We start from the raw sequence: 27500 nt of genomic DNA on the forward strand, positions 1-27500 counted from the left end.
CCTCTCTCTCCCTCCTCTCTCTCCCTCTGTGGGGGCGGAGTAAAGGAAACAGGAGGTGTGTTTTCTCGGTGTCTGCGTGTCTCTGTGTGTTCAGTGTATATATGTGTGTGTTCTCTTCACGGAAGACAGAGCGGAGCGAAACTGCCGCACTAACCGGACGAACCGGGACCGTTCTTGGAGGATAATCAGCGGACGGGTCGGGTTGAAGGACGCGGTCTGGGTCGGACAGAATGGGAGCGTGGTTCTCCTGAGAGCACAGCAGCGGACATGGCACACGTAGGCAACGGAGCGGCGGCGGAGGAGGAGGTGGGAGCCGCTCCTATCGCATCCATACACTGAGGTTCTATGACGTGTTTCTATGGCAACCTGCGCCATTTTACCTGGCAGCAAGTAATCTGATCACTGGTTCTTCTTATGAGTGGGGACTCGCACCTTTACAGGTGTAAAGGGACAGTTCACCAGTTTAAAGCGCTGCAGTGGAGTCAGATGTCACACAGTTCATACTTCCTGTCATCTCAGTGGGCGGGGCCAGAGCATATAGCATCCATGTTTTTTTACACAGCTAGCAGCTACATTTAGCATCACAAAAATTAGCCAGGTAGTAGATTGGCTCGTCTAATAAACACACCTTTGTCAGGATGTGTGAAGATGTGTGACAGTGTTCAACATCAATCCAATCAGACCATCAATACCTGGTCTGCTAAAAAGGGCGGGGCCAAGGAGGAGACCATGTGACACAGATACAGGAAGTGTTCGCTCGGTGCTCACCTGCAGCATCACTGCTGTAAACATGTGTTTTTATTTTCTCAGCTGCCTTATCGGTGTGTTTATCTGCAGACTGTAGTCAGCTGTAGTCGTGCTCTCAGTGTGTGTCTGTGTGTGTGTCTGTGTGTGTCTGTGTGTGTGTGTTATGTAAATAATAGATCAGATTTCAGCCACAGGATGCTGTGAACCAAACAGAAGAGGAACCAGCACGGCCGTCTCCAACACAAAGGAGGCCATGAAGAGTCTGCTAACATGAAGTAAAGGGTTCATTTTTAACCCTTTTGTTCCCAGTAAAGGCCCGTCGTCCCACCCTGACACGCCCTGCTGCGCAGTGTTTGAACTGGGCGTGCCCCAGGCTGTAGACTTCAGGTTTATCAGAGCTGGTCCTGGACCTTGTTGGGGTTTTCGGATGATCATGTGCTGTTTAAGGAGGTCACGCTGGATTAGAGAGGGGTCTTTAAGGGTCTTTAAGGGTCTTTAGGGGCATGGCTGAAGGTTTTTTACAGGACTGTTGTGGTTGGTGTCCTGCAGACAGTCAGGTGTGGGGCGTGGGCTGGATCTGGGTGCGTCACACCTCACCAGTCCGTCTCCTGATCCTCGCTCACAAACACTTCCTCTGTGAGCCTCCGTCCACCAGACTCGTCTCATTACTGAGGAATTCAGCTGACTTCTGCGGAGCTCTGAGGAATGTCAGGCGAGCTGTGGACACTTATCACCAGCGCTCAGAGACAATGAGGGACACAACCCATGTCAGCCCATCAGCTGTGTTTGCTGTGACCTTTTGTTGACCCAGGACCGCTCAGTCCTCGTCCAGCTTCACCTTCAGACCTACAGATCAGGGTCTACGTCCATCAGGGGCCGCCCCACATGGCCTGCTCTGCTCTAGTACCAGGAGCAGCATGTTGTGACATGTAGTCCACAGGTCTGAGCCTGGAGGTGCTGTCTGAGCCTGGAGGTGCTGTCCTCACGGTGGCTGCATCTGTTGAAGGATCTGCCTCTAACCTGGGACACAGCTGCAGTCTGCAGGTTTCATTTCAGAGCTTGAGTGATCCTGATCTCAGACTGTCCGGCAGATTGCTCAGCAGATTCCAGGGCTCTCAGCGCGTCTTTGAGCATGTGTCTTCATGAAAAACCATTTGAGGTTCTTTTAATTAAGGCTTGTGAGCTTAGACGATCCAGGCAGAGTCTGTCATGGTGGCTGAAAGGTCTATGAAGGTTTGGTGTGAGAACCTCAAAGACCCACTGTGGGTTCTTTGAGTTTTCTTGTGGTTCTTTGGAGGGAACAGGAAACTCTTTGAGTCGGTCTGGGGTCTGACATTGCTGGGGCCTTTGAAAGGCCTGGGCTTGATGGTCCATATAGACTCTGGACCTGGACTCTTGGACTTGTTCTTGAGAGGGTTCCAGAGGTGCAGCGCCTCTGCACGTCGTGCTCAGAGGTCTTTGGCTGCAGACTGCGGGGTGTTCAGGGCTGCTCATGGTGGTTGGATTGTGTGTTGGTAACAGGACACAGTGTGGAGGTCTTGACTAATTGATTAGAAAGCTGCAGCGGTCTCCTCCTGCCTGTAACCTCACACTCCGGTGTGGCTGTCGTCTTTTTCCACTTGACTCTTTTTTTTATCCTGCTGCTAAAACAAAGAACAGAATTCAGGAGGCAGAGGCAGCACCTCACAGCAGCAGGCAGCATTCAGTAATTAAAGCCCGAGCAGCACAGGTTGTCCGTGTGCTGTGAACCGGCTGGTTGGACCGCATTCATTCATACAGAGCTCAGTCTGCAGGAATGCTGTGAAACACAGTCGGAGTCAGCAGAGAGCATCTGCTGGAGAGACGGAGCGTCTGTTCGGATTCACACGGTGGTTATGAAGCCGCCGTCTGCACAAACATGTGTTTACAACAGCTCTGCTCTATTTACTGCTGGAGACGCAGCTTTAGGAGGGTCCCTGAATGCATCGTGTGGTCAGCGACAGGAAAGCTGTCATGGATCTGTGGAAAGGGAAAGATCTGTAAACACAGGCTGTCTGAGGGGACTCAGTGAGTCTGTGCCTGTCTCTGGTTGTGTTCCTGGTCTGGGCGGGTCACAGAGCTGAGGTCTGGACCACAGGCCGCGATAGCTGCTGCCTGCAGGCAGAGTCAGCCTGACGAGCTCAGAGTGACTGCAGCTGTATGTTGTTATGTAAGAAGCCACTGGGCTGCTATTATTAGCCTGCTGCCGAGGCTCCAGAGGACCTGGTGTGAGTGTCGCTGCTGCTGCTGCTGCTGTGGGGACTCCACTTCCTGTTGGAAAGGAGAAGTAAGAACCAACCGTCCCTGATGGCAGCTGCAGACCTGGCAGAGCCGGCAGGGACTGGATGTCAGTGAATCCAGCGCTGCTGCCTTCAGGTCCTGATGCAGAAATAAATAACAGCGTTGGATCGTTGGCGCCCCCGAAGACTTGTTAGGAAACATGGAGATGAAGACAGAGTGCTGGCACGAGGCAGCACTTACTGTCACACAAATCACACACAGATCGCACACAGACCACACAGTGCAGCCCGTTAGGCTGAGGATCACAGTCACTTGTTTACAGCCTCAGGACACAGGGGGTCTACAGCATGTCAGGGACAAGATTCAGGAACCGCATTTAAAAAGAGGAATTAGAACAAAGTGGACCTGGATTATTTAGAAATGAGGCTAATCTGTACTTCCTCTGGAATGTAGGGTCTGTGAAGGCTCCAGACACAAACTGAATGTGATGAAAGCAGACCTGTGGGTTCAAAGAGGTAAAGTACGGACGGCCTGTTACCAGGCGACAGCAGAACTGTGTCGGGATTAACAAGAAGTCCCCAGACCAGACCGTCCTGTTCCACAGCCGCGGCGCAGACTTCAAGGTCACAGCGCCACTGAAGGATGCAGCTCTGAGCAGCGACACACACAGACACACTGAGACACAGAGACACACTCAGCTTCAGACACACACAGACACACACACAGAGACACACACAGACACACAGAGACACTCATCAGTGTGTTTGTGTTTCAGGACTGCTTTGAAGATGCCTACGACCGGATACCAGCGTGAGTACAAGAACACACACGCTGCACATGTCCCAGTGAGTGTGGCCCACACTGATCTGTGTGTGTCTGTGTGTGTCTGTGTGTGTGTGTGTGCAGTGCCTGTCATATGGACTTGCAGACGGCCATCCAGGAAACTCAGTGTGCTCTCAACCTGGTCCTCAACAACAAGTTCTCTCAAGCCCTGGACCTCCTGAAGCCATGGTAACCACATCAGTGTGTGTCTGTGTGTGTCTGTGTGTGTGTGTGTTGTTTCTGTAAGTGTTATGATGCTAGCTGACGGTGCGGTGCTCTGGCAGGTGGAGGGACAGTATGTACCACGCCCTGGGTTACAGCAGCATCCTGGTGATGCAGGCCACCATGACCTTCGAGCACAGAGACATCCAGACTGCCATGGCAACCATCAAGGAGGCGTTACACACCTGTCAGCGGTGAGGGGGCGGGGCTTTGTGGCCAGCTGTTCGTGGCCCACGATCCCCTCTGACAGCAGAGAGTAAGTCTGTGCTGTCTCCGCAGGTTCAGGAAGAGGAACTCGGTGGTGGGCTCTCTGTCCAGTCTGATCAGCAAACAGTCCAACCTGCAGGAGCGTACGTGCACACACACACACACCCACACACACACACACACACACACGGCTGATCGCCATCACACGCTGCAGGATGTAACCGTGCTGTGTTGGTGTGTTTGCAGAGGAGATGCATGCAGAGCTCTGCTACGCCGAGTGTCTGCTGCAGAAAGCCACGCTGACCTTCGTTCAGGTTAGACCCCCACCCTGATGCAGAGGGAGACCGGAGGACACAGTCTGTCCATTTCAGCTCTGACACATGATCAATACTGGGCTCTGACCACAGCTCCGGCAGAGCGCCCTCTACAGGAGCTGTGGTCAGCCTCCGTACACTGACAGAAGGTCACCCCTATAAATAACATGGCTCTGGTGCAGTTCCTGTGGTGGCCACTAGATGCTGCTCATGTTAAACGTTGTGTTGTACTAATGCTGTCTTTGTCCCTCAGGATGAGAACATGATCAGTTTCATCAAAGGAGGCATCAAGATCCGGACGAGCTATCAAATCTACAAGTGAGTGACACCACAGGGTGATGCAGGTCTCCAGACGCACGCCTCACTGAGGTTGGACTTCCTGTTGTGACGTCATGTCCCCTGTCGTCCCTCAGGGACTGCCAGAATGTGCTGAACGGGACTCAGGACCAGTCTGACGCCTTCAGACAGTTCGAGGGCGGAGTCAAGCTGGGCATCGGGTCCTTCAACCTGGTGGGTTCTTCAGGGAGGTTTGTTTGGGGTTCTCTGTCGTCCCAGGCGGGTGGAGCTCACCGGGTTCTCTGTGCTCCTCCTTCAGATGCTGTCTCTGCTGCCTCAGAGGATTTTAAGGTTGCTGGAGTTCATCGGGTTCTCAGGGAACAGGGTCAGTAGCTCCTCTGGTTGTAGCTGGGTGGGTGGTGGTCTGGGGGTGCTGACGGTGTGGTCTGTCCGCAGAGCTTCGGGCTGGCTCAGCTGAGTGAGGGGGCCTCCAGCCACAGCCTGCGCTCCATCCTCTGCGCTCTGACCCTGCTCTTCTACCACACATACGTCTCGCTGATCCTGGGTCAGTGCCCCTGCAGGTCGGACACATGTAACGATGGATCAGGATTAAACTTGGAGCTGTTTTCTTTCACAAGGTACCGGAGAGGGGAACCTGGTGGAGGCTGAAGCCCTGCTGGAGCCCTACCAACACAAATACCCCAAAGTAAGTCCCCAACCATCCCTGCAGTTCGACCAAAGACCGTTTAATGACCATGTGTCCTGTCAGGGCTCCATCATTCTCTTCTACTCCGCCCGCATCGCCACGCTGCGAGGGAACTTTGAGAAGGTCTGTGTCCAACACCGGGTCCTGATCTCCTCACGTTCTGTGGACCTCAGCAGCTCACTGTGTGTGTCTGTGTGTGTGTGTCAGGCCCGGGCCAGGTACGAGGAGTGTATCAGCAGCCAGCAGGAGTGGAAGCAGATCCACCACCTGTGTTACTGGGAGCTGATGTGGACTCACTCCTACCAGCAGGAGTGGCAGCAGGCGTATCACTACGCCGACCTGCTGTGCAAGGAGAGCCGCTGGTCCAAGGTAGACCTGAACCCTGATCTGACGGGGTCTGTGGTCTGCACCAGCTGCTCTGAACGAGGACTTTGTCTCCCTCCAGGCAATCTATGTGTACCAGAAGGCGGCCATTTTGAGCATGATGTCAGAGGAGGAGGTGAAGAAGACGGGGGAGGACATCGTGGAGCTGTTCAGGTCCGCCGGCCTCGGACTCTCACCTTACAGCACAGGTGTCTTCCATGGACAGGCGATTGTTACTCCACCTGTGTGTGTCTGTGTGTGTCTGTGTGTGTCTGTGTGTGTGTGTGCAGGCAGGTGGAGGGGCTGAAGCAGCGCCTGGCAGGAAAGTCCATCCCCACGGAGAAGTTTGCAGTGAGGAAGTCTCGGCGCTACAAAACCTCCAACCCCGTCAGGCTGCTCATCCCCGCTCTGGTATCCCACGATCCTGCGCTGCATCGTTTTTATACGTGAGTCTGCAGCAGTGCATGATGGGATGTCCTGTGTCTGTGTAGGAGATGATGTACGTTTGGAACGGGTTCACCATCGTCGGGAAGCGAGCCGACTGCACCGAGTCCCTCCTGGTTACCATAGAGACGGCGGAGGAGCAGCTCCGCGGCGACCCCAGTGAGCTCAGCACCGACTCATCAATGACCGCTATTGATTTGTGACCCCCTGCTGTGACATCACTAACTGTGCCGCGTCTCAGATCCATCAGAGTTCCATCCAGATGACAGCTGTCTGGTCCAGATGCTGAAGGGGCTCTGCTTGAAGCACCTGGGCAGGTTACTGCAGGCTGAGCTGTGCTTCACACAGGTCCTGTCCAGGTAACACAGAGACACAGAGACACAGAGAGACACACACAGAGACACAGAGACACAGAGAGACACACACAGAGACACAGAGACACACAGAGACACACACACAGAGACACAGAGACGCACACAGAGACACAGAGACACACACACAGAGACACACTCAGAGACACAGAGACACAGAGAGACACACAGAGACACACACACACACAGACACACACAGACACTCAGAGACACAGAGACACACACACAGAGACACAGAGAGACACTCAGAGACACAGAGACACACACACAGAGACACACTCAGAGACACAGAGACACAGAGAGACACACAGAGACACACACACACAGAGACACACACAGGCACTCAGAGACACAGAGAGACACACACACAGAAACACAGAGACACACAGACACAGAGAGACACACTCAGAGACACAGAGACACACAGACACAGAGACACACAAGAGACACACAGAGACACAGAGAGACACACTCAGAGACACACACAGAGAGACACAGACACACACAGGTCCTGTCCAGTTAACACACACACTCAGACACACAGAGACACACACACAGAGACACACAGACACACACAGAGACACACACAGGTCCTGTCCAGGTAACACACACACTCAGAGACACACATAGACACACAGAGACACACACAGACACACACACTCAGACACACACACAGACAGACACAGACACACACAGAAAGACACAGACACACACAGACACACAGAGACACACACACAGAGACACACACAGGTCCTGTCCAGGTAACACACACTCAGACACACACAGAGACAGACACAGAGACACACACACGCACACAGAGACACACAGACACACACAGGTCCTGTCAAGGTAACACACAGAGACACAGAGACACACACAGAGACACAGAAAGACACACAGACAGACACACACACACACAGAAAGACACACAGAAAGACACACACAGAGACACACACACTCACACACAGACAGACACTCACACACAGACACACACACACACCACACGCACACAAACACACACACAGTCACACACTCACACACAGACAGACACACACACACAGACACACACACACCACACGCACACAAACACACACACAGACACACACTCACACAAACTCACACACACACACACAGACACACACACACACACTCACACACACTCAGACACAGACACACTCACACAGACACACACAGACACTCACTCACACAGACACACACAGCCTGTCTCCAGGGATCAGACCTGTCCTCCTTCCCTTGCAGTGAGTCCCGTATCCGGTATGATCACTACCTGGTCCCCTTCACCTTGTATGAGCTGGGTCTGCTGTATAAACAGCAGGGAGACTTCTCCAAGGCCTCCACCTACATCGAGAATGCCAAGTAAGTCCACGCACCACTGCCACGTGTGTCTGCACCACCCACAGTCACCTCAGCAGCTTGGCATGATGCCTCTTTGATCTGACTGGTGAAAGCTCTCCTGGAGGCACAGAGTGTGTGTTAATCCATTTATTTGTGGTGTTCTCCGTCAGGATGAACTACAAGGACTACTCCATGGAGTCCAGGCTGCACTTCAGGATCCACGCGGCCCTCAGCAGCCTCAAAGGATCCCCCGTCAGCACCCCGTAACACTCCACCTGCAGCTGTGTGTACACAGGAGGAGGAGGAGTGGCCCGGTGGAGGTGGTGACATCACACGTCCTCCTCCTCCTTCTTTCAGTTCTTTCAGCCCTTCCTTCCGATCAGACTCTGGACCTGCAGAGCCGAGGTGCAGGCGGGTCTGGGTCTGTGGGAGGACACGTGTGAGGACGGACTCCTTCACTCAGAGACATTTACAGCATACATACTGACTGAAAGCACAAACTGCAGATCACCTGTCTGACCACTAGAGGCCGCACACATCATGTCTCTGTGTGGAGGAGCCCCCACCTGCACCAGGTCCTGGTTTAGAGCAGATTCACCACGTCAGTGTGTGAGAAGCAGAATCACAGGTCTGATCAGGGGTACAGCAGACACACACAGACACACACAGACACACACACAGACAGACACACACACAGACACACACAGACAGACACACACAGACACACACAGACAGACACACACAGACACACACACAGACACACACACACAGACACACACAGACACACACACACAGACACACACAGAGACACACACACACACAGACACACACACACACACACAGACACACACACACACACACACACAGACACACACACACACACACAGACACACACAGACACACACACAGACACACAGAACACACACACACCCACACACACACGCACAGACACACACAGACACACACAGACACACGCACAGACACGCACAGACACACGCACAGACACACACAGACACCCACACACACACGCACAGACACACACAGACACACACACACACCCACACACACACACACAGACACACACAGACACACACAGACACACACAGACACACACACACACACACAGACACAGACAGACACACACACAGACAGACACACACACAGACACACACGCACACACACACACACACAGACACACACACACACAGACACACACACAGACACACACGCACACAGACACACACACACACAGACACACACACAGACACACACGCACACAGACACACACACAGACACACACACAGACACACACACACAGACACACACACGCACACACACACACACACAGACACACACACGCACACACACACACACACAGACACACACACACAGACACACACACCACACACACAGACACACACCACACACACACACACACACACATATTGATTCTTTTTATTTGCTCGTACATGTGCATGTAGTACACACCTGTGTGCTACAGCCCTGCACGCCTTCTCACCGACCGTGGCTTATACACACACACACACACACACATGCTGCCCAGTATGCACACACGCTGTAAACGCACACGTGCAGCAGCAATATGAGGAGCTGCGTGCTGTTAGCTTGTCCTGTCAGACGTTTAACTCTTTAACCTGTTTCTCAAATGCAGAGCAGCCACGAGGCAACACAACAGCACTACAAACACACACATCCAGGTCAACACAATAAGTACACAAACCTGTTACTGCATGACACACAGACCAACATCACAGCAACAAAGCACATAACACACAGCAGGTGATGCTGCCTCGCAGTGGTCTCTGCCTCTGAGAAATGTGTCCCCTGTGTTGGACCGATCTGTCCATCCTGTCCTCACTGTGTGGACACACACAGACACACACTGGCCTGTGTGCCTGCAGTGAACATTGATGTTGTGATGAAACAACGCCACACTGGAAGCTTTGCTCCGCCTCCGTGTGTGTGTCTGTGTGTGTCTGTGTGTGACAGGATGTCCCGCAGCAGGTCCAGGTCTGGGACACACCTGCACCTCATGGTGCCGTCTCTGCTTCCATTTGAACCATCAGGGTGGAGGATGCAGTGAAACCTCCTCCTGTAATGAATGTATCAACCTGAAGACCAAATGCTCTGTGTGTGTCTGTCTCCATGTAGCTTCCTCACAGCTCTGTCTGTGGCCTCAGCAGCTCCCTGCACGGCTGCACCGCCTGCACCGCCTGCTTCCAGCTGCTGGGGCTCAGCTGATCAATAAACACCACTTAAAGTGAAGCTCTCTGTGTTTTACTTCCTTCATGTGTCCCTGTGCAGTAAAACACTGATTTAACAAACATCAGTGGGTCACAGAGTGAAGCTAACAGGAAGGCCCTCTGTTCGTCCTCTGAAGTCACATACAGCTGCTCTCTGAGGCCCTCTGATGGTGGTGTGCTGCCCCCTGCTGGCAGCTTCCTGTCACTGCTCAGTGTTCCAGCAGATTAAGATTAAGATTAAGAAACCTTTATTAGTCCAATGGGGAAAATGCATTTTTGCAGCAGATACAGACAGCAAGGGATAAGTTAAGAAAGATATACATGATAAAATAGACTAGGATCAAAAAACAGTTTACATATTAACAGTTACTAAATTAATAATTTATTGTACACTGTGGTGTGTGAGTACTGCTCCTATCAGAAGTGTTTCTTATAGAGTCTGACAGCAGCAGGAAGGAAAGACCTTCTGTACCTCTCCTCCACACACCGAGGGTGGAGCAGTCTGCCACTGAAGCTGCTCTGCAGGGCTGACAGGGGGTCCTGCAGGGGGTGGGACTCATTGTCCAGCATGGAGGTCAGTTTTGCCAGGACCCTCCTGTCACCCACCTCCTGCACTGAGTCCAGAGAGCAGCCCAGGACAGAGCTGGACTTCCTGATGTCTCGGTCCAGCTTCTTCCTCTCCCTCTCAGTGATGCTGCTGTTCCAGCAGACCACACCATACATGATGACTGATGCCACCACAGAGTCATAAAAGGTCTTCAGGAGTGCCCCTTTCACTCCTAAAGACCGCAGTCTCCTCAGCAGGTAGAGCATGCTCTGGCCCTTCCTGTACAGTGCGTCTGTGTTGTGAGTCCAGTCCAGTTTGTTGTTGAGGTGAACACCCAGGTATTTGTAAGAGTCCACCTGCTCAATGTCCATTCCCTGGATGTTCACCGGTGAGGGGGGTCCACCACCATCTCCTTGGTTTTCCCTGCATTGATCAGGAGGTGGTTTCACTGACACCAGTCCACAAAGTTCTGCGTCAGTCCTCTGTACTCCGTGCCGTCGTCACTGATGAGACGTGTCATCAGAGAACTTCTGCAGCACACAGCCGTCAGTCAGTGTTGTGTCTGAAGTCTGACGTGTAGAGGGTGAAGAGAAAGGGGGCCAGGACAGTCCCCTGAGGGGCACCCGTGCTACAGGTGAGCAGGTCAGACATAGTTCTGGGCTCTCACAAACTGTGGTCGGTTTGTGAGGTAGTCCCATGATGATGATGATGATGGTGATGATGATGATGGTGATGGTGATGATGATGATGATGATGATGATGATGATGATGGTGATGATGATGGTGATGGTGATGATGATGATGATGATGATGATGATGATGAAACAGAGGAGGCGTCTCTTTAACGGCTCAATAAGAGTCAGCAGTTTCTATCAGAAAGTCCATCACATACAAACAATGACTCTGTGACTGCTGCTCACAGTGACTCCATCATGGCTTCCTGCTGAGTGTGTGTTTGAGCTCAGACTGAAGCCTCTGAGTGTTTGTTCTGTTTGTAGTGTGCGGTTGTGGTTTGTGTGTGTTTGTGTATCTGCACTGAAGACAGGTGTGTGTCGGTGAGCCACAACCAGACAAGAAGCAGACACAGAACCACAGAGGAGGAGTCAGAGTTTATTGATCCCACTGAGAGCCACCGATCATCAGATTATAACACACACACACAGACACACACACACACAGACACACACACACACACACACACACACACACACACACACAGACACACACACACACACAGTGCTGCAGCTGGACTCAGAGTCTGGACTGATGGATCACTTCACTCCAGAGTAGAGGACGTCTGGCTCAGGTGGACGCTCTGAACACAGAGAGAGAGGTGAGAAGAAGCAGCAGGAGACATTTCATTGATTCATGTTGTCTGTCAGTGTGTTCAGTCACAGTCCTCAGCCTCACCACTAGAGGTCACCAAACTCTTCACTGTGAAGCTGCTGTTTGTAGTTTACAGCAGACTGATGAGTTGATCATGTGACCTGTTCTAATCAGCTAGGTGGCGCTGTCTCAGGCGGCAGCTTGTAGTAGCAGCTCCTAGCGTTTTCACATGTTTTCTAACTTTTTAGTGTTTCGTGTTTATGTACGTCGACTTTTGTTCGTGTTTTGTCTCTAATTGCTTTTATTAAACAACATGACTCAGAGGGTTGAATACTTTTCTCCTTGCGGTGCTTGGGTCACTCATTACATCACATTGTTTACACTGGCGACCAGCTGCTGGCCCTAAGACCACCATCCTTTGTGGTCGGAGAGAAGCCCCGAATACTGGACGAGCTGAGGAGGAGGAGACGTGGATGCAGCCCTGACCAGCAACACTGGGGCCCCTCAAGGAACTGTGCTGTCTCCCTTTCTGTTCACCACCTCCACAGCTGACTTCCAGTGCCGCTCTGAGCGGGGTCACCTTCAGAAGTACTCGGATGACTCAGCCATAGTTGGGTGTGTGGAGTACAGGGGCCTTGTGGAGTGTGTTGTCAGGTGGTGTGGGGAGAACCACCTGCAGCTGAACGTGGCCAAGACAAAGGAGATGGTGGTGGACTACAGCAGGGATAAGCCCCGCCCTCCCCAGTCTGTATCAGTGGGAAAGACGTGGACATAGTCTCATCTTACAAGTTCCTGGGGGTCCAACTGGACCATAAACTGGAGTGGTCCACAAACACTGAGGCTGTGTACAAGAAGGCCATGAGCAGCCTGTCCGTCCTGAGGAGACTCAGGTCCTTCAGTGTCTGCAGCAGGATGCTCCACATGTCCTACAGTCTGTCATGGCGAGCACCATCTTCTCTGCTGTGCTGGGGATCAGGCATCAAAGCAAAGGACGCCAACAGACTGGACAAACTCCTCAAAGAGGCGGGCTCTGTTGTTGGCTTTAAGCTCGCCAACCTGGAGGAGGTGGTGAGGGACAGAGTGCTGGCTAAACTGCTGTCAATCATGGACAGTCCCTCCAACACTGTGGACAGACTGAAGCAGCTTCAGCCACAGACTCCTGCTGCTGCTCTAAGGACCGGGACAGGAAGTCCTTCCTGCCGTCCTCCATCAGACTGTATGACTCCTCTGTGACTGTCAGAGCATTTCCCCACAGGGATTAATACAGTTAATCTTAATCTTTAACCCATGTGACCTTCCACTGGTTCTTCAGAGGACTCTGTGCCTCTCAGTTCCTCCTTTGTTCACACAGTTCAGATATTTTTACAGCAGACTGTGAAGCTGTCACATGCAGCTGCTGCTTTTATTCTGACACAGACACCTTTCTGCTTGGTCAGTATTCAGCTAATGGAAACATCATGTGTCGAGCTGACAGTGGGGCAGTGGTTAACGCTGTCGCCTCACAGCTTTTTCAGGAACTGAAACAACCATCCCTGAGAAGTGCACCCCTTCAGGACTCATCCTCCATGACTCTCTGCAGCAGAGGCTGCTCTGGCTGTGCAGACGGCTCTCTGCCCCAAAAGGACGTTTGATCAGACTTAACCCTTCAGAGGCTGATGAGTCAAGGGGTTTTTGACATTGGTGGGGACCGAAGTTTCCAAAGGAATTTAACCCTTTCTGCACCCACTGAGAAGGAGGGGATCAATTTATTGGTGGGGACGCGTCCCCTCTGTCCCCTCTGTCCCCTCTGTCCGCACTAACACTACGGCCTTGTCATGAGTGATCTTTGCTGGGTAACACCCTTCTGACTATGGCACCAGGACCCTATGAAACGGAGAGCTGAAAAAGCAAACTAAACCTAGCCCTGCTGTATTTATCTGCTGCTGCTGACTTTGTGATGTTTGTGATGTTGTCAAATAACAACATCTGCAAAAAGACAAGCTAGCTAAATTAGCATCCAGACCTGCCCTGTGAGATGTTCTTCCGCAACACTAAGAACTGATGTGTTCAGCTAGCTAACTATCATCCACATAGATGGGATTTTGATAGCATCAGTGAGCAAGCTAGGTGTAAACAGTTAGCTCTGATGTAGCTACACGACATTGATTTGTTGTTGTTTATCAAACTGCTAACAGTAGTTTGTAAACAACAAGATGAACTGTTTAGACTTACTGAGGTAAGCTAGCATTAGCCGCTCTGCACTGATGTAGTTTAGCCTTTGTGTCATTAGCTAACAGTGAGCTAGCTGACTAGCTAACAGCACATGGAGGTCAGAGTCTGAGCGTCTTAAAGGGACAGTTCACAGATCAGTGTCAGCTGTACCTCTGCTCCTCTGCCGATTGATGACGACTCGTCCATAAGAGACGTCTCCTGTCCTCACTGCTGAGTACACTGCAGCTGGATCACACTCTGCACACACACACACACACACACACACACACACACACAATGAACACTAATAACAGCAGAGTGTTAATGATGATAAAGAGTATAAATACTAATGAGGTCGGTGTTTCCATCTGTTAACTGGTCTGAGTTTGAAAAAAGAAGTGATGACCACAAACTGTTCATCTCTGTCAACATGTTTTCTTTCCCACACAGTGAACCATGAACACACAGAGACCACAGCTCAGTGGAGACAGCAGCAGCAGTTAGTCACTGCTGTGGTTTCACACATAGTTTAAAAATATATTAATTAGTATGGGGGGTTGTTAAGGTGCAGAAACCACATGTCTGTCTGTTGTTTCTGCAAAAGTACAGCAGAATAAGAAGGAGTCCTAAAACATGAACATGTGTTAGCATGTTAGCATGTTAGCACTTCCTGTTCTCTCATCCAGGTCTTTATTATATTAGATTATATTACTCGCAGCACATGATGATTTTTCCTGGATCTTCCTGCCCCAGCTCCACAGGTGTGAAAGTCTTTCTGGTTGTGTTAGTGTCACAGACTTTACTTCCTGCAGTAAGAGCTCACAGCAGATGCTGACTTCTGGTTAGAGAGAGGAGCAGCTTACCTCTGGTCTTTGACTTGTCTCTCTGCTGATTGATGACGACTTGTCCATAAGTGACGTCTCCTGTCCTCACTGCTGAGTACACTGCAGCTGGATCACACTCTGCACACACACACACACACACACACACACACACACACACACACACACACACACACACACACACGTCACTGTTGCTGCAGCTTCATGCAGACATGTTGCTGTCTGGTGTCCATGCAGCAGCAGGTGAGCTGAGGTCTTTTCATCAGAACAGAGCTGTTAGCTGTTAGCACGCTAACCGCAGCAACACAACACACACAGCAGCACACTGACTGTCGTCATGGCAGCAACACGTCCATGTTTGTTCATGTAAACTCTGAGCTGCAGGGCTGATGCTGTTACCTCGGCTCCGTCTGATTGGCTGCTGTAATATCTGCAGGTCGCTGTACGTGATGTCATCACTTCCTGCTTCTTGAGCTGAGATGAAGCAAAGAGAAGAAGAACTCACTGAGAACATGACGGACATTTGAGACAGGACACAGAGAGACGTCCAGACGTTTGTGTCTCACCTGCAGGTTTACTACAAACACCACGTCTCACCAGGACCAGGACCAGGACCAGGAGAAGACCACCAAAGACAGATGGCCACACAGTGAGATGGGGGAAAGGTGTAGGTGCAGTGGTTGTTGTTGTTGTTGTTGTTGTTGTTGTTGTTGTTGTTGTTGTGGGTCTCCCTGAAATGATCAAACATCAGAGTGACTCTGTGAACGTTGAGACCTGCTGCAGAGACACAGACAGGTGGAGCTCCTCACCTGTGACAGAGATCCAGCTGGGTGGAGACTCTCCATGACCGCTGATGTCACAGCTGTAGAGGCCTTCATCAGAGCTGGAAACATGGAGGATGGTCATGTGACCTGCAGGCTGAGTGCTGAGGAGGGAGCCATCTTTATAGAAAGCAGCTGGGAGGGTGGAGGCAGGGGGCCTTGTTGTACAGGTCAGAGTGACGGGGTCTCCCTCCATCACAGGGAGGACAGGACTCTGCAGGATCACTGCTCCACCTCCACACAGAGACACACTACAGCATTTCATGCAGACACACACAGCTTCATCAGCACTGAGTCCACAGGCTCATCTTACCAGAGACAGTCAGGTTGATGCTGCTGCTGGTCTGTCCCTGTCTGGACTCACACCAGTACACTCCACTGTCCTTGGGGACCACGTAGCTCAACTTACAGGAAGAACCAGCTGGTTGTCCCCAGTCATCTTGTCCACACTGAGACACCTGTCCTCTGGTGGTGTTTCTCCTCAGAGTCCATCCAGCAGAGCTGTCGTCCTCCTCACAGCTCAGAGACACAGAGTCTCCTCTAAACAGCTGAGAGCTGCTGGGACTCACCTTCAGACCAGCTGTGAGGACAGAGAGGACACAACAACAGTGTTGATGCAGTCAGACAGAACCAGAGACAGAAGACCTGCTGTCAGAGACTGTTGATGTGTTCCAGTGTTCATCAGAAACACATTCAGGGACAGTTGGACAGACAGCAGCCTCTTCATAGATCTTCTATGAAAAATGTCTTCGTGCCATCAAGATGTGTTTCCAGTAACTTTTTCTTTCATCTTTTCATGTTCAAGACTTTTTCCAACAAGGACTGAGCTGTGAGACGTTCACTGACCTTGGTCTGTGGTGCAGCACAGCAGGGAGCCCAGCACTGAAGGCAAAGGACAGGCAGGTCAGTTTGAGTTACACAAACACAGACAGAGCTGATGAAGAGTGAAGGTCTGTAGTGGACGCCTCAGTCCAGGAAGATGATCAATGAGCAGCGAGCAGCTTTTACTTCATGCAGCCTGAGAGCTGTGATCCGCTTCATGCTGGCAGCAGATACAATGACCACAGCTGACACTACACTGTGCTGCTGGGAGCCGGCAGACTGGTTTACTGCTTACAGTCTTAACCTGGGTTTAACCTGCTGGTTCTGACTGGCTGGTTCTAGAGGACCAACACTACAGAGGCTCCAGCATCACCACAGGGAGCTGGACCTTTGCTGGTGGAGCTCTGACTGAGCAGCTGTGTCCTCTCCACAGCAATGATCTGACTTCATCTGTTCACAGGGTTCAGTCTGAGCTCAGCTGGCCTGGTTCCACACTGACCCTCAGAGCAGCACACACACAGACACACACAGACACACACAGGTTGTGTACTTACAGAGCAGACGCAGCACAGCTGCTTCCTCCATCGTCCCTCTCTGTGATGTGTCATCATCAGCTGGTTGTCTGATGGTGGCACACAGTGAGGCCCGTCCTCTTCCTCTGGGTGGTCTGTAGAAGTCGTACCGTCCCTCTTCATGGAGTGAGGAGCACATGTGTCTGTCATGTTGATGGACAGAAAGACTTTAGCTGTGTCTCATTTCAGGGTCTGCATCCTTCGCAGTGCGCATTTTAAGGCCGCTTACGTCACAAAGCTGCGCGAAGGCTGTCCCAATTCGCCAAAAGTCGAAGGGTCCTTCAAATGCGTCCTCCTTTTGCCTGAATTTGGAGGACGCATCGCTACCATCCTTCGTGGCCTTAAATATCCCACAATGCTTTGCGGGCCTACTTTTTGTCCAATAGTACAATGACGGACCAAGCGAGCGGCAGCGGCAGGAGTGCCGAATTCACATTTAAATGTAAGTAAAGAGCAGTAGTTGGAGAGTTTTAAAATGCTAGTAGTGACAGCGGCATTAAAAAAATGAGTTTTATATTTACAAACATGACGTCCTGTTGATACGAGGCGCTAAAACTAAACGCTTTGATTGGATGTTCTTTCTTGTTGTTTACTGTAGTACAGTATAAAGTATAGTTCACGTGAGGAGCAATATTATCGTTATTATATCAAACGGTCATTCTGCCTGTTGGCATTTTGTTGTATGTAGCTATTTAATTTAAAGTATTCAAATTACAAACAGACCCTGTATCAAGTCTTACAATTGAATCAAATATAAATGACATTTAATCATATTTGTCTATCTACTGGTTATATATCTAGCGTTTGCTCAGTAGCTGGTATATTAATTATGATCAATAATATGGTTAAACAGCAGCTTACCGTCACCTCACAACAAATAAATATATTAAAAAAATCCAAATTTCTAAATCCACACTGTTGTTCCACTTGTTGTGTAGTCCGTGTTGTGTCGCTGTCGCTGCCTGAGGAGGATCCTCTCTCTCTCCTCTCTCTCAACCGTTGGTAAATGGGACGGTCTGGCCTTCAAAGCACTTCCTGATTGTGGCGCGACGTCATAAGTTTTGCCCCGGGAAGGATCCTCCTGAGGATCCTCCTGAGGAGGGAGGGAGAGAGAGAGGAGAGAGAGAGGATCCTCAGGAGGACGCGGCCTCAGGAGCAGAGCCGTCGCAGCACGGTAGGCAAACCAGACAATTGCCTAGGGCCCCGAGCATGAGAGGGGCCCTAAGACGGACGGTCAGTTAGTCCCACCATTCATCTACAGCTGTTTTGGCGCATTGACACATTCAGACTCCCCCCTCGCCCCCACGGGGCCCTGTGACAGCTGCTGGAAGCAGAGAGGAGCGGCTGTTCAAAATAAAGGAGGAAGCACACACTGCAGGCTGCAGGGACAGGAGCAGAGGACAAAACAAGAGAGGGAAGAGTCTGTGACACAGCTCAGCCTCATCTCACTGCACCACTGTTTGTCTTTTTCACATTGTATCACAGAACACTTTAGAGACGCAGGCTTCAAGTCACTACAGCCTCCTTCATGCTGCAGCCTGAATGTTCACTGTGAGTCGCTATGTGTACAAACGTCTGCTAAATGAGTTACAAACGTCAATATAATGAGGTCATATAAAAACGTAAATGAAGCCGTAAAGTAGCTTGTTAGCTCATGCAGCAACAGTGTGTAGCTGCTATGCTAATGCTACTTTAGCTTGTTTAGCATTAAGCTAAGTGCTGCTATTAAGATAAGATAAGATAAAACTTTATTAATCCCGAAGGAAATTCTTGTGCCAGAGGTATCAAGTCACATTAAATGCAGTTAAGTACAGAGTATAAGTATAAGTGTCACTATAATCCAAATAAGAGTACAGTACACAGTATGAGCACAATATATGATACATGGATACAAGGATACATGGATGGAGATGTAAGGTGCTAAGTAAACATGATAAAGACCAGTGGAGGGAATGACAGTGATGCCTGACATGATTATCTAGCGCTTCTCCCTACAGAAAGGGGAGGAGTTATACAGTCTGATGGCCACTGGCAGGAAGGACCTCCTGTGGCGTTCTGTGCTGCTCCTCGTAGTCTCAGTCTACTGCTGAATGTGCTCCTGTAGGACAGCAGTGTGTCGTGCAGGGGGTGAGACGTGTTGTTACGAATACTGAGGAGTTTCCTCAGCATCCTCCTCTCCGTCACCTCCACCACAGACTCCAGCTCCACTCCCAGCACCGAGCCAGCCTTCCTAATGAGCTTGTTGAGTCTGTTGGTGTCGGCCGTCTTCATCCTGCTGCCCCAGCACACTACAGCGTAGAAGATGACGCTGGAGACCACCGAGTGGTAAAACATCTGCAGCATGGTCTGGCAGACGTTAAAGGACCTGAGTCTCCTCAGTAGATACAGGCGACTCTGTCCCTTCCTGTATATTGCCTCTGCATTTGTGGACCAGTCCAGTTTGTGGTCAATGTGGACACCCAGGTATTTGTAGGTGTCCACAATGTCCACGTTGGTACCCTTGATGCTGACCGGGTTTGGGAGTGTCTGGTGCTTCCTGAAGTCCACCACCAGCTCTCTTGTCTTTGTGACATTCAGCTGCAGGTGGTTCTGTCCGCACCACTCCACAAAGCTGTCCACCACACTCATATCCCCCTCCCAACCTCTGCTGGTACAGCCCACAATGGCAGAGTCATCCGAGAACTTCTGCAGGTGGCAGGACTGTGAGCAGTGTCTGAAGTCCGATGTATAGAGTGTGAACAGGAATGGAGACAGTACCGTGCCCTGGGGTGCCCCCGTGCTGCTCACTATCGTGTCCGAGACGGTGTTCCTCAACCTCACAAATTGTGGTCGACCTGTGAGATAGTTAGTGATCCAGGTGACCAGTGGTGAAAGTCTTCACTACTAAGAGCTGCAGGAATGCGAGGCTCCACAGAGCTGTGGCTCTTTGTCAGCCTGGCCACGGCATTAAAGAGAAAGCGCGGGTTGTTCTTGTTTTCTTCTATTAGTGATGAATAGTAGGCTGTCCTAGCTTTGCGAAGGGCCTTCTTATACGTCAGCAGACTGTCTCTCCAGATCCTCCGGGAGTCATCTGATTTAGAGGACTGCCACATCCTCTCCATCCTACGTGTAATCCGTTTCAGTGATCGGATGTTTGAGTTGTACCACGGAGCTAGCCTCTTCTGGTTTGTAGTTTTCTTCTTCTTCAGTGGAGCAATCCTGTTTAAGACTGAGTGTAGTGTGTCTGCAGTGTTGTTGACAAAGCGGTCCAGCTCTGCAGGAGTAACATTTAAGTTGGTACCCCCGTCAGTACTTGGGACTGTGGGGAGTACTGGTAGGATTGCTGTCCTAAACTGCTTTACGGCGTCTTCAGACAGACATCTGCTGTAGTAGACCTTTTCCTCAGGTGCTGGTAGGTCTGAAAGAGAGAAGTCAAAAGTTATTAATGAGTGATCTGAAAGAACAGGATTTTGAGACCACACTAGCAGGTTCTCAGCTTCCAGGCCGTAGGTGAGAACCAGGTCGAGGGTGTGACTGTGGCAGTGTGTGGGTTCATTTACTAACTGAGAGAACCCAACTGAGTCCAAGAGTGAGTTGAAGGCAATCTTCAGACTGTCGGAGTCGACGTCCATATGAATGTTAAAGTCACCCACCATAATGACTTTATCTGTGCTGAGCACTAAACTTGATAAGAAGTCTGAAAACTCCAGCAGGAACTCTGAATAAGCAGCAGCAGGTGGACGATACACTACGACGAGTAAAACAAATTCTGACTTCTTCCAGCTTCCGTGAGACAGGCTGAGAGTGAGACTCTCAAAAGAAGTATGAGTAGACTTAGGTTTAGGATTCATCTGAAGACTGGAGCGGTAGATTGCTGCCACTCCTCCTCCGCGACCTGCAACTCTAGGAACATGACAGTTCATATAACAGGACGGAGTTGATTCATTTAAAGCAACATATTCTTCACCCTGTAACCAAGTCTCAGTGAGACAAAGTATATCAGTGTGATGATCAATAATTAGATCATTAACTAAGAGCGACTTAGAGTGTAGGGATCGTATGTTAAACAATCCACACCTGAGTGTTCTGTTACCTTGTTCTATGTGTTTGTGTGTGTTAGTGTGTATTTTTATGAGGTTATTATGATTAATATATCTTAACTTGTGTGCTTGATGAACTGTGGGAGGACGTGTGACCGTCACCACTTCAATAACATTATTAAGCTTAGTGTTTCTATGTGTATTTGTGTTTAATGTGTTTCTAACTGAGGGCGGCAGTCCTCCAGAAGCAGCAGAGAGGTGTGTAGGACAGCGACTCTGCCTCCTGGCCTCGACCCTGGGTTGTCAGGTTGGTCTAATAAACTTGGCTATGTTGCTAGAAATCAGAGCTGCACCACCCTGGGTGGGATGGATGCCGTCTCTCCTAATAAGGCCAGGTTTCCCCCAGAAAGTTTCCCAGTTATCTATAAAGGCCACGTTGTTTTCTGGACACCACCATGACAGCCAGCGACGGAGCGAGGACATGCGGCTAAACATGTCATCACTGGTCAGATTCGGGAGGGGACCAGAGAACGCTACGGAGTCCGACATGGTTTTAGCTAAATTACACACCGACTCAATATTAACTTTAGTGACCTCTGACTGGCGAAGCCGGGTGTCATTAACACCGACGTGAATTATAATCCTACTGTATTTATGCTTATCTCTCGCCAGCAGCTTCAGGCTACCCTCTATGTCGCTCTGGCCCCCGGGATGTACTTAACTATAGCCGCTGGTGTCGGCTTTACATGCCGCAGAACAGAGTCGCCAATAACCAGGGTCGGCTTCTCAGCGGGTGTGTCGCCGAGTGGGGAAAAACGGTTCGATATGTCAAGCGGCTGGTGGTGAACCACGGGCCTTTGTTTCGGGCTACGCTTCCTTCGAACCGCCACCCAACCTCTCTGACTTCCCGGCTGCTCAGGGGCTGCCGGGGTGCGGATAACATCAGCTAAGGCAGGCTGGTCCGCACAGGCTAACTGCTGCTGGCTAGCTGCTGTGGCTACAGGTCTATTATCCAACATGCGGAGCCGACCCTCTAACTCGCTTAGCCTCGCCTCCAAGACTGTGAATAAGCTACACTTTGTGCACACCTCACGCTCACTAAAGGAGGCAGAGGAGTAGCTGAACATGTCACACACCGTGCAGTGAGCAGGAGAGGGAGATGCAGAGCGAGTGGAAGAAGCCATGCTAAGCGCTAATGCTAACCGCTAAGTTACGGTAAGCTTCGCTACAGTGGTAAACGAGAGGGGAACCCAGAAACTGGTGCACTTAACTCTAACACTACGGTGCTTGTGTGTTACCACAGTAAAAGCAAACACAATATGTCTAATGCAGAAAGTCCGTAGCACCAACAGCGCACACCAAGTGAACAAACAGGACAGTGTCGAAACAGGAAGTGACGCAATACGTGATTCTAACAGTGTTACCTGCCTCCTCCAAGTAGGTGTGTGCTCTGTGCAGCAGGTAGATGATGGCGTCCTCCACTCCAATACGGGGCTGGTAAGCAAACTGCAGGGGGTCCAGCGATGGTTCCACAACAGCACGCAGGTGTTTCAGGACCAGCCTCTCCAGAGACTTCATCACATGTGAAGTCAGAGCAACTGGTCTGTAGTCGCTGTGTGTGCTTGGATGTTTGGTCTTGGTCTTGTTACAACTTACTGTTAGAGTTAATGAGCTCTAAACCACAGCAGGAAAAACTAATGTATGTATTTATAGTGTTTAGTAATGCTCAGGTGTTTCTCTGTAAATGACAAGCTGGTTAATTATTGTCATATAGTTGTTATTTTATGGCTTTTATAAACTCTGTTCTTCATCAGGTGCTTAAACTCCTCTCTGTGTCTCCTCATGAAGATGCCACAGCCTCCACAGATGAAGGTATAATCTGGATTATTTACAGTGTTAGTTATCAGGCTGATCATTATGGTCTTATACCACACAGGTCATGTGGAGCCCTGTGAGGACACTCCAGAGGACGTCCCAGCAGCAGTCCAACAGTGAGAGCCTCCACTCCTTCCTCTGCTCCTCCAGCACCTGACCTGGTAACAGAGGAAGGGTCCAAGGTGTCCAGGTCTCACTGATGATCCTGCACTGTGGACAAACTTAATAACAATACTAGTCATCATATCTTGTGTTGTCAGTGGTGGAGGAAGTACTGATGTTTAGTACTTCAGTGAAAGTAGATGTGCTCCATCAATGATCCTACTTAACCAAAGTCTTAAGTACTTACTTTTAATTTCCAAGAGTTTAAATCAAGGCAGCTGGACTCAAGGATTGTTTTTTTTAACTACATAAAAAATACATGAAAAATTACTTAAGCACAGTAACAAAGTACAACTACTTAGTTACTTTCCACCACTGTGGACAGTCTTCAGAGGACATATTTCTATGATGTATTTTGATTGTGTTGTACAGGTTTTTATGTTTCCTTAAGATAATATTTTCATGTGTGTTCCACATTATTTAAATAAAAGGTTGGTTATATAATCATCACTGTACATGTCTTTGTGATTGGGGCGGCATTTCTATAGAGTCTAGTAGCCCGTAGGGCCCCAGTGTTACTTTCTCGCCTAGGGCCCCTTTAGTGTCAAGCAACGGCTCTGCTCAGGAGGCCGCGTAGGCTGCGTCCTCTGAAGGATGCAGACCCTGAATTGAGACACAGCTTTTGACTCTTTTAAATTAAATAATGTGGAACACACATATGAAGGGACAGCAGTGGCGCAGTGGTATACCAGGGTTGTCCAATGGTGGTTCGATCCCAACTCCTCCCTAGTCACTGTTGTGACAAGACACAGGCTAGGGTGTACCCTAGCCTGTGGCGCGCCTTGCTAGTCATTGTATGACACTGCTTGGCAGCAGCCGTAACCTCTGGGATTACTAAAGTATCTAAAATAAAATATTAAATATATTAATATATAATATATATTAAATATATTAAATAAAAATATTATCTTAAGGAAATATAAATCACACAACACACAATCAAAATACATCATATGTACTCTCTGAAGACTGTCCACAGTGGTGGAAAGTAAGTATTTGTACTTTGTTACTGTACTTAAGTACAGTTTGCCTACCGTGTTGCGACGGCTGTGGTTCCCCCTCAGAGCAGAGAGAGCTCCATCAGAGGATGTTCCTGCAGGAGCAGCTGATGACCAGCAGGGGGAGACGTCTGCTCAGGAACATGACGCTGCAGGGCTGCGAGCTGCTCTTCCTGTTTGTTCACATAGATTATTGATAGTTTATTGATTTTAATGGATATCAGAGAATCGTGGTCCTTCATGGAACTCTGTAAAGATCATGCTTCTGATGCTAACACCTCTGATCAATGTGGAGGTTTCACTTCGTCATCAGCCACCGTACGAGGGTTGTAGCTGCCCGTCTATTCCAGGCTTTACGGTACAGATTATTATTGTCCAGCTACACTATGATCAAACGTCATGTTATATGGAGCCAAATCGGGGTCATAAGTTTTGTTAACCTGAAAAAATAAAATTCATTCAAACACTAAAACTTGAAACTGAAAATGTGTTTTCTTTATGTAAACTCCACTAACGCTGTTTCGATTGCTCGTGAAAAACTCCGTTCCACTTGGTTCATAAGAGAATAACCTCACTGCTGAAATCCACTCCATGTTTTCCTGGTTACCACAGCGCTGCAACACCGTTACTATAGTAACGGACCTAACAAAGCCAGTGGCTTACTTCGAGCGGGCGTAAAACACCGTAAAGAGAACTGTCAGTGGTCGAAGCTGGAGGAGGTGACGTCATCCCACAAAGTCCAGCTCATGCTGAAGCCTGACTGTTTGTCACATGACCCAGGCGACGTTAGGTTTATGTTTGCTGCCGTTTACTTTCAGTTACAGTAGACGGTTTTATTTGTCTGACGACATGTTGTTGTCTTTTCTGCTGCCTCCGCAGACACACTGGACATGAGGAGATTCTAACAAAGACACGGAGAGTTAGAGTTGTTTTCAGCATTAGCCCATATTGTAATGAGGCCAGGTTAGCTTCTGTTAGCCTGCTAGCTTCAGCCTCGCCTATAGCCAGTGCACATAGACACCTGCTCCTATTCTTATCAGCAAGAATAAAACACATGTGATGGACGTCAGGACACAGTGGAGCATTATATGAACAGGAAACACTGATGCAGCAGATGAGGCAGCGCATCATTATAAACACATCCACAAGGTTTGTTGTGAATTCAGCAGTTTTATAAGTAAATAAAGATAAAGACTTTTTGTAAGTTAGTATTTTTAGTGTTTCAGTATTATCTGCATTAAGCAGTTTGGTTCATTTTTCTGGGGATTTGCCAGTTTTTTGTCTCTGTAAATGAGAGAAGGCCTCAGATATGGAGGCTGTTAGTGTAGTAGCACCAGTGTGTTTGATAAAACTGTTGTTTCACTTGGAATTAGTTTCTGCCTCTGAAATAGTCATTAAGTGTTTACTTCTGTAGGTAAAATAGTTTAACAACCTGTTAAAATCCACAGGAAACTACTTCATATTATTATATTATAGTTCATAATATATTGATGTACTTTTTTTCACCACCCACCCACAGAAGGTGTCCCCCCCACATTTTGAATGCTTCCTACGCCATTGGTCTATATCTGTCTGTCTGTGAAGTCACGTGACTTATGAGAAACCCTGCAGCCGACGCATGCGTGTTAGCGTCTCTCTCTCTTTCCTTAATTCCAGCAGGATGTCAGGGATCAGGGATCAAACATTGTTCGGTGACATATGTAACATATAAATTTGGTGAAATATAAATATTTGTTACTCTCTTGTTATTCTAACAGCCGCGGTTCAAAGACCGTCGTCACCTGTTGCTGGGCAGACTGCCGCTCAGCAGGTTTCTGGTCGGGTTGAACTCTTCCTGTCTGACTGAGACTTCCTCAGAGTCTGAACGGACAGATCAGAGTCACCGTCGCTGCTGCTTGTGAGGTACCAGTGATCTGATACTAGCTCCACCTGCGGCCTGTTCCTCAGCTTAAACACATTTGTCCTGTTCCTGAAGAAGAAACTCTGACCCACGGAGCTCAGGATGTCCGCAGGAACTGCGCCTCTCGCCCGCTTTGCGCTGGTTGTTGTTCTGGTTTGTTCTGCAGCTGCAGGTGAGTCTGAAGCTTCGACCCTTGATTAACACTGTTGATATGATTGGTCTGTGTGGACAGAGGAGATTTAACTTCCACATACACGTAACTGTAAAGACGGAGACGTATCTTCCTTTGTGCCTTTCATTTACACAGAAACGGAGTTTTCGCCTCTGAAAAAGAATCTTTGTGAAAACTCCGGCAAAAGTGGAGCTTTTACAAAACAAGAAGAACAAGAAAGTTTTAGACATTTTGAGTGGGCCAATGCGCGCTCGCCGCTGTGTCGGATTAACTGGTGCCCGAATTAACTGGGTGTAACGTGGGCGTGTCTCTGCAGGACTCGTTTCTGTTCAAACCAGGAAGTTAACATCGGGAGTTCTTCTTCCATAAAATTCTATTTTAATCGTTCTTGAATCTTGAACCGATGGAGGTTTGTTAACAGGGTGAATACAGACCATACATAGAACCTGCTAGTTATGGCCGTGATTGTTGATTCCTGACCCCCAGGAACATAATCTTTCTTTGAATAATAGTTCTGATTGTGTCTGTCACTGGCAGACGGACAGCTCTCCTAACAGCCGACATTTAATGGACCATGTCAGTGGTGCTGTTTACTTCTTCATGTGTAGGTTAAACCCCCAACCAGCAGTGTGCTACACAAACGCTGCTGATAATGTTAATATATAAAACCATGAACGTGCATTCTAAGCAGTTTTGTCTGATTATTTGGTGCTGCAGTATTTTGAACAGGCAGATGCACGGACACCAGAAACCTCTGACACCGCTAAACTGTGTGTTGTAATAAAAGCTCATATTGTTGTTATTCAGGCCACATTTCAACGAATGAACCGCAATAAAAAAACCTTTGTCAACTCGGGCTACACTGATGAAGCTCAGCTCAAGAAGCGATGACGTAAGCAGTGG

The 27500-nt window shown here is 49.5% G+C and overlaps 3 protein-coding genes across 5 annotated transcripts in view; 2 read left to right on the forward strand and 1 right to left on the reverse strand.

The window, feature by feature from the left end:
* Positions 1-36: 36 nt before the first annotated feature.
* LOC114436632 (tetratricopeptide repeat protein 39B-like) lies at positions 37-8843 on the forward strand. 3 transcript variants are annotated; one of them, XM_028407016.1, is made up of 19 exons: positions 37-306; positions 3782-3816; positions 3913-4017; positions 4113-4244; positions 4330-4400; positions 4504-4571; positions 4825-4889; positions 4985-5081; positions 5167-5232; positions 5304-5412; positions 5486-5553; positions 5617-5676; positions 5761-5922; positions 5999-6090; positions 6207-6327; positions 6408-6519; positions 6602-6719; positions 7992-8108; positions 8258-8843. In XM_028407016.1, exons 1-19 carry the CDS (start codon positions 268-270, stop codon positions 8352-8354), a joined length of 1734 nt encoding a protein of 577 aa, XP_028262817.1. In that variant the 5' UTR covers positions 37-267; the 3' UTR covers positions 8355-8843. The 3 variants fall into 3 exon arrangements, with proteins under 3 accessions (XP_028262817.1, XP_028262818.1, XP_028262819.1); XM_028407017.1 differs by lacking the exon at positions 37-306 and adding an exon at positions 2836-3521; XM_028407018.1 differs by lacking the exon at positions 37-306 and adding an exon at positions 3522-3629.
* A 3246-nt stretch (positions 8844-12089) lies between these two features.
* LOC114436567 (low affinity immunoglobulin gamma Fc region receptor II-c-like) lies at positions 12090-17740 on the reverse strand. The gene is made up of 10 exons (XM_028406883.1): positions 17701-17740; positions 17454-17614; positions 16924-16959; positions 16391-16657; positions 16066-16311; positions 15823-15987; positions 15656-15730; positions 15278-15376; positions 14586-14672; positions 12090-12213 (listed from the first exon to the last, which is right to left on the reverse strand). The coding sequence occupies exons 2-10, from the start codon at positions 17608-17610 to the stop codon at positions 12170-12172; spliced, it is 1176 nt and encodes a 391-aa protein (XP_028262684.1). The 5' UTR covers positions 17611-17614; positions 17701-17740; the 3' UTR covers positions 12090-12169.
* An 8434-nt stretch (positions 17741-26174) lies between these two features.
* Positions 26175-27500, forward strand: part of LOC114436578 (coxsackievirus and adenovirus receptor-like) — a 4385-nt gene continuing 3059 nt past the window's right edge. The window contains exon 1 of the mRNA XM_028406903.1: positions 26175-26597. Within this exon, the coding sequence (XP_028262704.1) occupies positions 26528-26597 (70 nt within the window). The 5' untranslated portion in view covers positions 26175-26527. The remainder of the gene's footprint in view (positions 26598-27500) is intronic.

The sequence above is a fragment of the Parambassis ranga genome, chromosome 5, assembly GCF_900634625.1.
Source record: "Parambassis ranga chromosome 5, fParRan2.1, whole genome shotgun sequence".
In the NCBI taxonomy this organism is placed as follows: Eukaryota; Metazoa; Chordata; class Actinopteri; family Ambassidae; genus Parambassis; species Parambassis ranga.

Excerpts from the sequence above, each read along its gene's own strand:
- LOC114436632 (XM_028407016.1), top strand. The coding sequence starts at position 268 with ATGGCACACGTAGGCAACGGAGCGGCGGCGGAGGAGGAG. Across the intron at positions 4,018-4,112 it reads CTGGACCTCCTGAAGCCATG|GTGGAGGGACAGTATGTACC; the intron begins GTAACCACATCA and ends GTGCTCTGGCAG. Across the intron at positions 5,413-5,485 it reads ATACGTCTCGCTGATCCTGG|GTACCGGAGAGGGGAACCTG; the intron begins GTCAGTGCCCCT and ends TTCTTTCACAAG.
- LOC114436567 (XM_028406883.1), bottom strand. The coding sequence starts at position 17,610 with ATGTGCTCCTCACTCCATGAAGAGGGACGGTACGACTTCTACAGACCA. Across the intron at positions 16,312-16,390 it reads CATCAACCTGACTGTCTCTG|GTGGAGCAGTGATCCTGCAG; the intron begins GTAAGATGAGCC and ends CTCTGTGTGGAG. Across the intron at positions 14,673-15,277 it reads AGACAAGTCAAAGACCAGAG|AGTGTGATCCAGCTGCAGTG; the intron begins GTAAGCTGCTCC and ends GTGTGTGTGCAG.